The 12,833-nt window shown below is 41.5% G+C and overlaps 1 protein-coding gene across 3 annotated transcripts; it reads left to right on the top strand.

Annotated features, from left to right (window-relative positions):
• The first annotated feature begins 334 nt into the window (after positions 1-334).
• Positions 335-11,870, top strand: NME5 (NME/NM23 family member 5). 3 transcript variants are annotated; one of them, XM_040604686.1, is made up of 8 exons: positions 335-663; positions 1,395-1,561; positions 3,718-3,923; positions 4,293-4,393; positions 5,422-5,540; positions 8,556-8,638; positions 9,304-9,425; positions 10,568-11,870. In XM_040604686.1, the coding sequence occupies exons 2-8, from the start codon at positions 1,433-1,435 to the stop codon at positions 10,615-10,617; spliced, it is 810 nt and encodes a 269-aa protein (XP_040460620.1). In that variant the 5' UTR covers positions 335-663; positions 1,395-1,432; the 3' UTR covers positions 10,618-11,870. The 3 variants fall into 3 exon arrangements, with proteins under 3 accessions (XP_040460620.1, XP_040460619.1, XP_040460618.1); XM_040604685.1 differs by lacking the exon at positions 10,568-11,870 and having other exon boundaries at positions 336-659; positions 9,304-10,486; XM_040604684.1 differs by lacking the exon at positions 10,568-11,870 and having other exon boundaries at positions 336-663; positions 9,304-10,486.
• The last annotated feature ends 963 nt before the right edge of the window (positions 11,871-12,833 follow it).

Here is a 12,833-nt window from a genome sequence, read left to right as displayed (position 1 = left end):
ACTACCATGCGGTACCGAGTGTGTGGTAAAACCCAAATAAAGCTTTTATTGTTACGGAGAAATGAAACTTTTGATAGTTTTTCTCTCAGATCACGCTGCCCTCTTACTCTCGTACCACGCGGGGTACCCCTAAGCAGGGGGCTGTGGCCTCCAGCTCTCCGCCCGGGACCGGCGGCTTGCCCGGCCGCCAGGCGCGCTCCGAGGGCGGCGGCCTCGCTGCCAGCACAGCGCCGCTCCGCAGCCGCCATCTTGGCTCCCCCCGCCCCGGCGCTGCGCGCAGCCGAGGGGCGCGGAGGCCATCTTGTGGCCGCTCCGCCCGCGCAGCCGGGCCCGCCGTCGCCTAGCAACCGCAGCCAGCCGCGGCGGGGGCGGCCAGCCGAGCCCTTCTCCCGGTGGGCTGCGGGGAGAGGGCGCCGGTTCCTCGGGTCTCTGCCCGGCCCCGGGCATCTCGGGCCGCCGGTGCCCGCGGCAGGGCGCTCTGCCCCGGGCTGGCGGGTGTGGGCACTCCCAGGCTGGTTCCTCGGCACAGGCAGCCCCGGCGGCCCCGTGCTCCGCTCTCCACCTTCCCTCCCCGACGGAGGCCACAGCCTGGTCAAGTCTGAAAGCAAACGAGGAATCCCAAAGGTACAGGTGCAGAAAAGATCGTCCCGACCACGAAGGCAGGTATAACTGAGCGATCACGAATGTTTTTTGCAGCGGTGAGCCAGCCAGTCGGCTGCGTACCTGTGTCCAGCGCAGGTGGAGAGAGGCCTGGGGCTGGGCACAGGGAGCCAGAGGGAACAAGGTCACAAGTCTGTCTTAAAGTCCGTCTGCACTACTTCCACTACTCACAAAACGATTTTGTATGCTAATAGTAGGCTAACGGCCCAATCTGCTCAGTTAGAAAACTGGCACTTTGTCTTGAGTCCGTAAATGTAGGAATTAAATAACGATTGGGAAATACTCTGAGGCTTACAGATGGACTAGCTCCAGGTAGTAAGTCCCAAACCATAATCTTTATGCATAAGAATACAGATTTTGGGGTTGGTGGAAGGCAGCTGGTGGATGGCGGGTGTGGGACTGCAGTGAGCCCCGCCTGCTCTTGCACACAGCAAAGTGCGCGATAGCGCTTCTCTTTCTCTGACACGTCTGAATGCGTTAGCAAAGTATTAGAACTAGAATACTTTACATTTTAGGATCGGCTAAAACCACTAAGTTTTTGGTTTGCCACAAAATGCTGCTTCACTGAAAATGGGAGTGTGAACTAGAGTGCTAACTAGTCCAGAGAAAAATCTCACGTGGATTTTCTGAAATGGGGGTGACCCTCTCCGTTCCTAGAGTACAGAGTAAATGTCACCGCAGGTGACTGTGCAGTAGGCAGACTCTACAAGTATCACGAACTGGTGTCATTGCAGTACAAGAGGGGCATGCGAATTCTAATTTGGAAGCCGAGATGCAGGTGTTAATGCCTGAACCTCAGATTTTTGTGGAAAGAACTCTGGCTCTCATCAAACCAGATGTTGTTGATAAAGAAGAAGAAATAGAGGATCTCATTCTCCGAGCAGGATTCCTGATCGTCCAGGTAACAGACTGTGTTCCAGAGAAAATAACTGCAGTTTGTAAGTCAGAACAATATTTATCTTAACTTTCAGCACTCAAGCCAGTAACTAAAAGCTAGCGTGTCCAAAAATCAATTTACACTTTTCATATGTCATCGACCACCACTGCCAGATTCTGTAAGGATACATTTCATTGGTGCGTGGGATGGAACAGAACAGACTGACTGTTTTGCTGACCACGGGAAAACACAGACTTTGTTAATAAACTCGGATTTAGCAAACATGTAGCGGATATGTGGACCCTCTGAAGTAACTCTTTGGAAAGTGTGTTGCTCTGGTATCACAAGGTTTCATAGAGCATGTATTTGCCAAGTGGAAACTCGGGTAATTAATTGATTCAGCTGGCCAGTTGTTTGACTATTTTTTGTTTCCACTGTTTTTAATGTAAGTGGACTTTATGGGTATTTACAAATACAAATACAAGCATTACAAATGCTTGACTTAAATAGGCCTTACTGAGCTTGTCCTTTTACCTTTTGGACCTGACATGCAGGCCATGGGAGTGTTGCCTTGAGCACTGCTGTCAGACCCCGCGCTGCTGGGAAAGGGTCCAGAGTGTGATTTTCAGCAGAGTTTGCGCTAAGAGAAGATTTGCCATTAGCTAAAAAGAAATGTGTCCTCTCAGTCCTCTTGTGTGGGGCTTTTTACACACTCGCTCTGGAGGGGCATTTGAAAGAAAATGTGTTACGGTAGGCCAGAGCCGGGATCACAGAGCAGGAGGAGCGCTGGAAGCGAGGGCTACGCCGGGATCACGGCGAGGCGCCAGCCGTGCAGCCCCGTGCCTGCCGGGGCGGCTCTCGCCTGTCCCAGCCGTTCGCACCGGCCCGTGGCAGGCGGGGGCCCCTCCGCGGGGCGGCCGCTGGGGGGCGCTGGGCACTCGCGCTGCCAGCGGCGGCGGGGCGAGGCCGGGCCCCCCGCAGCGCCATCGCGCCGCCTCCGCCGCCGCCGCAGCGCCCTGGGCCTGGTATCTGGCTCTGTGACACTGCGCGGCCGACGGCTGGGCTTCTAGATATATTTTTTTTTTTTTTTTCCTGGAAATGTAATATTTTTTCTTATTCCTGTAAATGCCCCTTTTCCACATTTGTTCTTTTTACATTTCCTACCTTTTTTGGTCGATTTATTTAAATGAAATGTATCAGAAGAGAAGAGAAATTAGAATAGTAGAATATGTCAAGTTGGAAGGGACCCGTAAGGGTCCAGCTCCCTGCTCCTCGCAGGAATAGCTTACCTCTTAGAGAGAAAAACCTGCTTTATCCAGCACTGCTCTAATATTTAGGGGTCACACTGAACACAAGGCACTTCAGAAACAAGACAGACAACCCATTCCAGCAGTAGATAACCATGGACTTTCTGTATGTCCAAACATCGCCTTTATTCAATATGTAATACTTAAATTTCTAGAGACCCTTGGCAGCATTGTACTCAGAACATCACAACACTCTTACCGGATCTTTTTTATTTATTTTTTTAATGACAAGTTGTTTATAGTGTCTTCTGATGTCTTCAGTGACTTTTGGCATCAAAGTTATTAGGAATCTGAATTTGTGGTACTCCTGCATTACTTCTCTTTTCTTGTTTGCCCTATGCCTTCTGATAACCTCCCAAACTTGTCCTAACCCTGGCCACCTGCAGGCTAGGCAGCTACTGTGAGAATCATAAAGCATGACTACTGAATGAAAAAAGAACAATTGCATAATTAACAGTGTGGGCTAAAGAGAAAATTGTTTAAAAGGAGAACATTATGCTGGAGCAGCTGAGTAATTAAATCCTGCCCTTGTAATGCTCTTCACTTTTTCTTACAGTGCCCTGACTGTACTTTAAAGTCATCCAGCAGTTATAAAATGCTGTAGTTTGCGTAAGGTAAAATCACATCTTACTCAAAGGGCCTGTTTGTCTGTTTAAATAACTTGGAAAATTCTTGCTTTTTGTCACTGTCTATCTCAAAGAGGATCAGACCTGGGAAAATCAGATTGGGCTATGAAGTTACTCTGTCTGTTCTCCTGCACTTGAAGATATGACTGCAGGAGGGGACTGTATCCTACCTGAGGTAGCAAGCTATTGTAATACAGCAAGCCCTTTTTCATTCCTTTTTTTTTTTTTTTTCTTTTACACTTTATAGAAACGGAAGCTCCAGTTAAGCCCAGAGCAATGTAGCAACTTCTATGCAGACCAATATGGAAAAGGTTTTTTTCCTAATTTAACAGCCTATATGAGTTCTGGACCTTTAGTTGCTATGATTCTGGCCAGACACTGTGCAGTCTCATACTGGAAGGAATTGCTTGGACCATCAAACAGTGTAACGGCTAGGAGAACTCACCCTCACAGGTAACTCACTGATTGCTCTTGGGGAAGTCAGTAGGATTTTGTCATCATTTTAACTGTGACCAGAATTCCTCTTTTTTTTTTTTCTTTTTCCTAGTAGAGATACAGATTTGGAGTGGCTTCCTATCTCTTAAATTCTGTGTAACACAGCTTTTCAGCTTTGTTTTTTAGTGTGTAAAGTTCAGCCATTTTATGGGGAATGCTGAGTGCATGAACATAAATTTTAGGTAGCTACTTACTTTGTTTAAAAACAAAATCAAGCCAATACCTTGTTAATTAGTCTATATATATTGATTTTATATGCTGTCAGACTGTAGAAACTTGGAAGGGATTTGCAGTTGCCTACCAAGGTGTTGTTTCTGTTGTTTTTAGCTTAAGAGCAATCTATGGGACAGATGATTTGAGGAACGCGCTTCACGGCAGTCTCAGCATTTCCTCAGCAGAAAGAGAAATTCGATTCATGTTTCCAGAAGGTAAAATGGTACAAATAATACATTGTCAATCTTTGGGAGGTTAGTGTCCTTCCCTGTTAGTACTTGTCTCTGTCCAGACCCTAGGTACAATTGCATTTAGAAGAGATTGAGTATGTTTGCTTTGTGAGAACGTGAGACTTTTTATGTATAAGCTGCTATTTTCTGCTCTGAAAGGCATACCAAAATGTATCTGAAGAGCCATTATAGTTACAGCATTTGCTTCTGCTTTTCAAACTCTGTGGTCTAGGAATTGGAGCAGACAAAGCTGGTAAATGAGAGGAAATGGGAAGCTATTACACTCCAGCATGTTTTTCTGGCGCTGTCAGCTCCAGGAACTCCTGTTGGCTTGAGAAGACTGGCTTTCTTCTTGGGCTCAGGCTGAGTAATTAGTGTTCAACAGCAGCTGGATGCTTACATGATAGTGTAATTCCAAAGTTAAGTGCCAGAGAAATGGGCCATAGAACCTGGAGAGGCTGGGAGAGGATCTCTTGGTTGTAATGTAACAGTTGAAAGATGGCTTTGCTCATTGACAGAAAGATGCAAGGGAAACTGCTAGAAAAACTTGCCTGTTTTTGTCAACTGTATCAGTTTAATAAAAGATGCTGCACTTCAAACCTTACCCATTGTAAACCATGTCTCTTCTCCACACCCTAATGACAAAGCAGGACTTAAGGTGAGATTTTTAGGGTCTTCAGAAACCAGCTTCACACTGCAAGAAGGAAGTACTAAACACGGAATATATTGTTTCTCTCCTGCCCCTAATGCATTTTCAAGGATATAGGTTTTCCTCAGATTATCTGATTTCCTCTCCTTTTGTAATTGGCTATAATTAGTAAGATTACCTCAGGGACATTATAAAGGAGTTTAGGCAGTTTCTTTGCAGTTTGTTGTGGGAGAAACTATAAAACCCATTACGTATTATTATCTTATTAAAGAAAACAACAGCTCATATATAAACAACCTTTGAAAGAATGCCTTTTTAAATCACTCTAACAAGCTGCTTTCCAACACCTGTGGTTACTCTACAGTGATCTTGGAGCCAATTCCAACTGGACAAAGAGCTAGGGATTACCTGAACCTTTATGTGAAGCCTACGTTGCTAGCTGGGCTCACTGCACTGTGTAAAGAGAAGCCGGCAGACCCAATGGTATGTACAGTGTATCAGAATTTGGTTGTATGCTGTGTGATACCTTTACTTTGTGTTAGTAAAGTCCCTGTATATAGGAAGTCTGCTCTTTCGTTAAAGAGCTGTGCTGTTTTGGCTACCTGCTGATGAGCTAATCAAGTAACACTGGCCTTTCAAGAAGATGATTGGTTTATTAACAGATGAAATGAAGGCCAGGACTAAATGAAATAGGCCTTGATGAAATGACAGGGGGTTTTAGGTGACTTCTATAAAATTCTCTCTAACATGCAGTTGTTTCAGATGGTTGGAAAGGTAAATGTGTGCTCCTATATGTTGTCAAATTCAAGTTTTTACTTTATGTACTGGTTCTGAGGTGAGTTTGAGATGAAATAGCTCTCATGCAATAGATATTAAGTGAGATTAGATGCTAATCACACTGGTAGTAGTTACACAAGTAAAATACTGTAGATTTCTTAGTAAGGCAATTTATATTCTGTCATTGTTAAGTCAATGTTATCAAAAAGAATGTTATCAAGTCTTCTTTAGGATAAGCTATTATTTCAGCTATACAGCATTTACGTGGGTTGTTCCATAGTTCACCAGGAAATTGTATTATGATTCTTTTGAGTGAAATCTGTCTTGAATAGACAAACTGACCTACAAAAAATTCTCTTGTCTTCTTGTGACCCCTTTGTAGTTATCAAGCTGATGCATCTTGCCTTCCTCTCATATGTTATTCCTTTTAACCATGGATGTCATTCAAATTATGGTTCTTAGTGGAAAAAGCAGAGTTAATTTCCTGTTGGGTTTTGTTGGTGGTGGTGTGGTGGTTTTTTTTCAGTCTCTAAACACAACTAGCTTTCTTTCATCTGGAAAAATATGGTAAATGTTTTTTGTATTCTTAAAGTTCAAATTGTTCACACTAGTATTTCTCTAAGAATGCAGATAATTAATCAGTGTGACAACATACTGGCAGTTGTAGTGGGTTCTATGTCATTATCAGGTTTTTGATCAACATTGCAATTTTCTAAAAAATACATTTAAGAAAAAAAGCCTGAAAAATAATTCAGGGGTGTTTCTATGAACTATACATGAAGTCAGATTAAATGTACTTTCATTATTCCAGCTTCATAATCTGTTCACTTTATCTGTACGTCTGGCACTGTTACCATAGAAATCTAGAAAACAGAGATGAAGAAGTCTTTTCATCCATCCCTTTGCCTGAAGGCCAGGCCAATTGTATCTAACCATTCCTAACAAATGTTTGTCTGGCCTGTTCTTTAGCACTCCAAGTGATGGACAGCCTACAGTCTCCCCAGGCAATCTGTTTCAGTCTTTAATTATACTTAGTTAAAAAGCTTTCACTGAAAGTTAACCTAAATCTCCTGTGCTCTGATTTTAAGCCCATTATTTCTTCCTCCTCGCTTTTACTATCCCCAGAGGATGTTGGAGACTATGTACTGTCTCCTTTTATTTGTAGCAACCTATTGCATATTTTAAGAGCATTACCATCTTTTTCCCCTTCAGTTGTCTCTTCACTGTATTACAAACGTTTTTTCCCCCCTATTACCTTGTAAGTCGCATTTCTCTATCTTACTGTTTGTTTTGGCTTCCAATTAATCTCTGCATTCAAAGCACAATTTTCTAGCCAGTTATGTGGTAACTACTAGTAACTTGGAGATTGTATTTTCCTTCCTTTTTTGTAAGAAAACTATATCAAGCGGTGTCAATAGCTTTACTAAAATAAAACCATGATATTTGCTCATTCTTCTCTGTCCACAATATCTGTGACCTTGTAACAGAATGAAAATAATACGATTTCATAATACTTTTTTTCAGAAATATATGTTGACTATTGCTTTTCAGTTTGTTATCTCCTAGGTGGCTTACAGGGAGATTGATGGAATGTTTGTTTTTTTTCCTAGTATCCTTCCAGGAACTGAAGTTAGGGTAATTTGGCTCTCCCCGCCTCCCCACCTTTTTTTTTTTTTTAAGATGGCATCAGAAACTGTCTACTCAGAAATACTTGTAGCAGTACAGAGGTTGTCTCAGCCAATTTCCTAAGTAACACAGGATAAATATAATGAGGCTCAAATGATATAAAAATTTTCTTTTTCCCCAAGTAGCCTTTCTAAGGGCTTTTGGGGTTTGGTTTTTTGTTTGTTTGTTTTCCATTTTTGTCTTGAGTTCTTACTGTTCTTCTGCTATTGCTGACTAACCTGTGAGGATTGTCATACTGCTCTGCTTGCTGCCTCTTCCTTTGCAAACAATCTTTTTGTACCTGGTAATAAAAGGAGAGTGTTGCTTACTTTACTGGTCTACTATTCTATCAGTTCTTTCACTTCACAGTGTGGTATGAAGTTTGTTGTACTTACATTCCAGAAACTAATTGTCAACAGCCTTGTGAAGTAAATAAGGATGTGTTAAAACCTTCTTTTTACAAGTGGAAAAATTGAGGCAAAGGATTAATTTGCCTAAGGCCAGGCTGAGACATTGGCAGATGAAATTAGGACTCAAGGCGTTCCCACCTCCCACATTCTTACTTAAGTACAATATGCTGGGAAACTTACAAGATGAATTTCAGAAAGTAACCATGTTCTGTTCTTAAGTTTTAGGTACTATAAGGTGATTTCAGTGCAGAAGACTGACACTTTTAATGAAAGATTACTAGATAAAGTATTTGTAAGCGTTGTCAGTAGTATTTCATTAAACAGTTTCATGCGTATTGTAGAACCTCGTTCCAAAACAGAGCTGACCAGATTATTTGAAGTATGGCTCAAATGTTCTTACACATACTTAAAGATAGATGTTGCCAGGAAAAGTTGTCTTCTAAGGGTCATTGTGAGTTGTTCAAAAGCATAACAATTTAGAAGATTTTAAAACATGTTATTTGTATGTCCTTTTCTTTTGAAAGGTTTTGAAGCATGGTAGGAGAGTGTCAGTATTGGAGGTTTCAAATAATGCTTTTAATATTCTCCCATACACTGAACAGAAGACAACAGAAAACTGAAAACTTTTGGGTGTTTTGTTCCACAGATTTGGCTTGCTGACTGGTTGATTGAACACAACCCTAATAAACCTAGGCTGCAACATCAGGTGGCTGAGGAAGAGCATCAGGGGTGAGAGCTCCCTGGAAACCATCTCAAGCATTCCAAGTTCCAGATATATATTGTCATTTGCAATGTATCCCTTGGCTATGTAATCAATATTACCTGAAGTGAATGTTATTGTCATAACTGCCTGCATCTTCATGGGATAAATAACCTTATACTTAACAAGAATATAATAATTCTAGTAGCTTTTCTATTGACAAAGTGCATATAGAATTCCATGACAAATTTGTGGTGTCAGGTGATTAGAAAAAGACAAAATTCCCCACAGGTGTGACTTAACTGCTCTTTTCCTCATTTATCTTGGTTTGGCTGTCTGAGGAGAGCACAATTACACCCGTGCAGATTCCCAAATGACATACAGCTGGCCTGTGCTTTGTGAAACTGAGTTGTGTTTCAGCATTTTTTTAGCAGACACTAATTCCATTATGAGGGGAAGTACTTGGAAGTAACTTAGAAAACAATTACTGGAGGCATATTAGCAACTTTAGAATTTTAATTGCTGAGTACTGCACTGAGCCAAAGTTGCTCTTAAAGGTGATTCACTTGAGCCTGAGGTATTATGTCAGAATGTAATTTGAAGGACTTACTTGAAAGTACATTGAATGTACCATTCCTGTCTCGGTGGCGAAAGGCACAGTGATTATAAATCAGTCTTTGATTTCCATTTGCAGTCACAGGAAGGTGTGTATTAGTCAAGGGCTAATGCCGTCTTCCAGCATTTGTCTGAAAGAAAGCTGCTCAACTGGAACAGCTCACCTTAAGGGTGTTTTCTGTGTCCTCCTGCTCTTAAAAGGTATGCTGATTTCTGTTGTTCTCCTTGTATTGTTGTTTACCTTTGAACTTTAATATGTTCTATTTGAGAATTTCAAGAGAAAGAGTTAGGGGCTGTGCTATTCAACTGACAATGGGTTAATTCTGCACTATTACCTTTTCTAAAGTAACTGGACTGGTTTTGGGGTGTGTGTGGCTTTTTAATTCTCTTCAAAGAGCTGTACTTGAGCTGTTAACTTCGAGCTTTTTATTTTATGGTTTGAGTGGCTAGGATAGAGAAAACAATGTAATTTTCACAACTGAAATATTAGTATGCTTGACTCATACTAAACAAACCAGCAGTTTTGTAATTTCTTTCATGAAAAAACTTGTTCCCCCAACTTGAGTAATTACCAGAAACATAAGTCATTTGTCTCTAACATTAAACTTTATTTAAGCTAATTGTTTATCTTCTCAGTGAATTAAACCACTATTGCCAGCCCATGGAATAAATATTTAGAAAACTGGTTCCTACAGTACTGAGACCTAAAAGTCTTGATACTTTTAGGATAAGAAAAAAAAAGGGGGTGGGGGGGTGGGGGAAGAAGGCCAAACCCTCAAATATGAAGAAAAAAAATAATGAGGTGGTTAGAAATATGGTGAACAGATCTGGTTTAAAGATAATTTACTTTGCCTATAATTACTGTCCCCATATGTGTCTGAATACTCCAATTACAGGACAGTTGTGCTTTGTGGTTTCCTGTAAGCCAAACCAAAAATTTTTTTGGTTTTTTTTTTGAGATGCCATAAACTAAACCTGGTGAATTCTCAAGACACTCTTCTGTATTTTTGTTAGTTACTATGGTATTTGATTACTTATTTTGATATGATACTGCTTGACAACAAATACCTCCTTTATTGTTGCTGCTGGAGTTTTCAGTTTTGCTTTTGTGGCAGACCTGTGTTATATTGTATCTATAGAAAGTCATAAATTCCATAGAGAGTATGTGGGCCCTTACCAGGCGGGGTAGGAGAAAGGGCAAAAGCAACTGATGTTGTAAATGTTACCTTTATAACCCATGCAATATCAAGTTTGTCATTTGAGTCTGTCTGTCATGGATTTATTCTCTAATATTAGAGCTGACACCCTCAGCTGTGACTTGTGTTCACTTCCATTTTTCCAAGGGGAAGGTAGAAAGAGAGAAGATGCCTTCATCCCTTGGGTGCCATCCTGACTCGCTGTATCTGTACACTGAGGACAAGTATTGATCCAGCAAATATCACAGTTGAGATCCTGAGGAACTTGCATTTATAAGTAAGGTGTGGGCAGAAGATCAGTCCTGGGAATGTAAAATGGACAGCCAGCCTGGTCCCCTGGGGGAGCTGTGACACCACAGGAGAGGCCGTTGGAGGACATGCTGCTCACGCCTCTTTTGGTCTTTAGGCTTTTATTTGGCCAAGAGTGATATAGGCTTGGCCAGTGTTATAAATCCATATCACGAAACGTGTAGCTTTGGAAAAAACAGATGAACTGAAAGACGTCTTAGTGTTTGGTGTCAGCAAGGTAAGCTGTTCTCTGTGGGAGCAAGTGACATGTCTTTTCACTCTGTCGAGTCAAAATAATTACCTTGCCTATTGAGTTTTATTGTGTATTTTTAACTTTGAGGGAGTTCATTTTAGTTTTACTGCCCAAGTACTGGAATAGAGCTATGTCCATAAAACCAGCAGTTCAGTCTGTTTCCCATAATTCCATTTTTTTTAACAGACTTTCTCCTGGAACTTTGCTTATCATATGCTTGCTATCACCTGCACTGGAAGTTATTCTTGGAATTATACAGATCGAAGTCTGAAGTATATGATTGTTCAGCCTTCCTGTCTCATAAGGAATTTATTATCTTTAAGAGCAGTTAAAATGCCAGGAACTTTGAACATACTTTAAAGATGGCAGAAACCTCAGTCACAGCCAGTTTCCCAATGTCTACATAAGTCAGAGCATTCCAGCATGCTGAGCTTCAGAAATGAGTCACTACTCAGAGCTTAGGACTTATATTCAGCAACTTTTAAGAAAAAACCCAAAACCTGTTACATGGAAATTTGCAGACCCTCATCTTTGTCATGTGGGAAGAGGGGATTTGTCTTCATTCAAGCTGTTAATTATGACTGCCCTTTAAACAACAGTTGTCTAAGCAAAACTGATACGTTGTTGATAAACTGATGGACGTTTCTCTCATGGTGATATATGAAGCGAAGGAGAGACTCAAACTCTTTCTTTTTTCAGTGCCATGTTAGAATGATGAAAGATATCATCCCAAGATGATGAAGGAAGGGTCATCATTAATTTTAATTTGTCAGAGCAATCAAATCAAGATAATCTGTGTTATGCTGGACAGAAAATATTGGGGGTTTTTGACACTACCCAACAACAGTGTATCATCTGAAAATAGTGTTGCTTTTGAATTTCCTTTAAAAATAAAAATCTGAAGAGGAATTTTTGAATGTTGTTGAGGAGAGAGACTCTTTGCACATCACAAAAAGGTGACTTGCAATTGCTTTTGCTTTGCAGCACTATTGCCTTTCGCATGCCAACCAGTAGATTCTGGTTTTTTTCCCTAGGTCTAGAAATAGGGTTTCAGTCCTCTTTACTGATTACCTGCTGCTTTGCTTTACTTAAGCAGACTTGGCTCAAACCACCATGGCAATGTTGCAAGGACTGTCACAGGAAATAGGTACTTTCTTGGTCTGCTGTTAGTGCAATGGGAAAACCTGCTATCTTTTGGACAGTCAATCAAGAGCAGCTGCCTACACCTAGAAGTCTTCCGTAGTCTGGGTGAGCTTCTCTGGGTGTGGAGTGTGTCAGCAGCATGACTGATGTGTTCAGCCTCCTTGGGAGGATGCCTGTCAAATTATTGTTATGCTGCCTCCTGCCAAGCGATCATGGAGATGCTGCCATAAGCTCTGGGGAGAGCCTATTGTTGGTCTTTTGAGCCAGAAATGAGGCATTGTTGTAAGGCGAAGCAGCTGGTGGGAGAAGAAGGCAGCTTGCAGACAAGTGGGTGAATGATACTCTAATAATGATAACACTGAAGGATTAAGAATTCTTTTCAGTTTACTGCTTGTGAGTGTTTTACAGCTGAGGGAGGTGATGCTTTCATACAAAGTACTTCATGTAGTGCCTTGCTGGGTATGCTTATGTTTGTCTTTCATGTCATCATATTTTATCCCCTGAGAACACCTGACTGACTCATTCTTGCTTAGCTGTGGTACTATTCTGAAGCATGACTACATAAAAAACCCGCACAAAACAAAAAAACCCCAAGACACTGGTACCATGTTTACCATCATGTATATAGTATTCTTACCTGGGATCTCCAAGTCAGCCTGGATGGATCCTCCGTACTAGCAGAGAGAATTGTGAAAGGCAGTTGGGTGCTGTCTGTCAGGTCCAGACTGC

This window comes from Falco naumanni, chromosome 8 (assembly GCF_017639655.2).
Source record: "Falco naumanni isolate bFalNau1 chromosome 8, bFalNau1.pat, whole genome shotgun sequence".
NCBI lineage: Eukaryota > Metazoa > Chordata > Aves > Falconiformes > Falconidae > Falco > Falco naumanni.
This window is presented reverse-complemented; position numbering and strand designations above follow the sequence as displayed.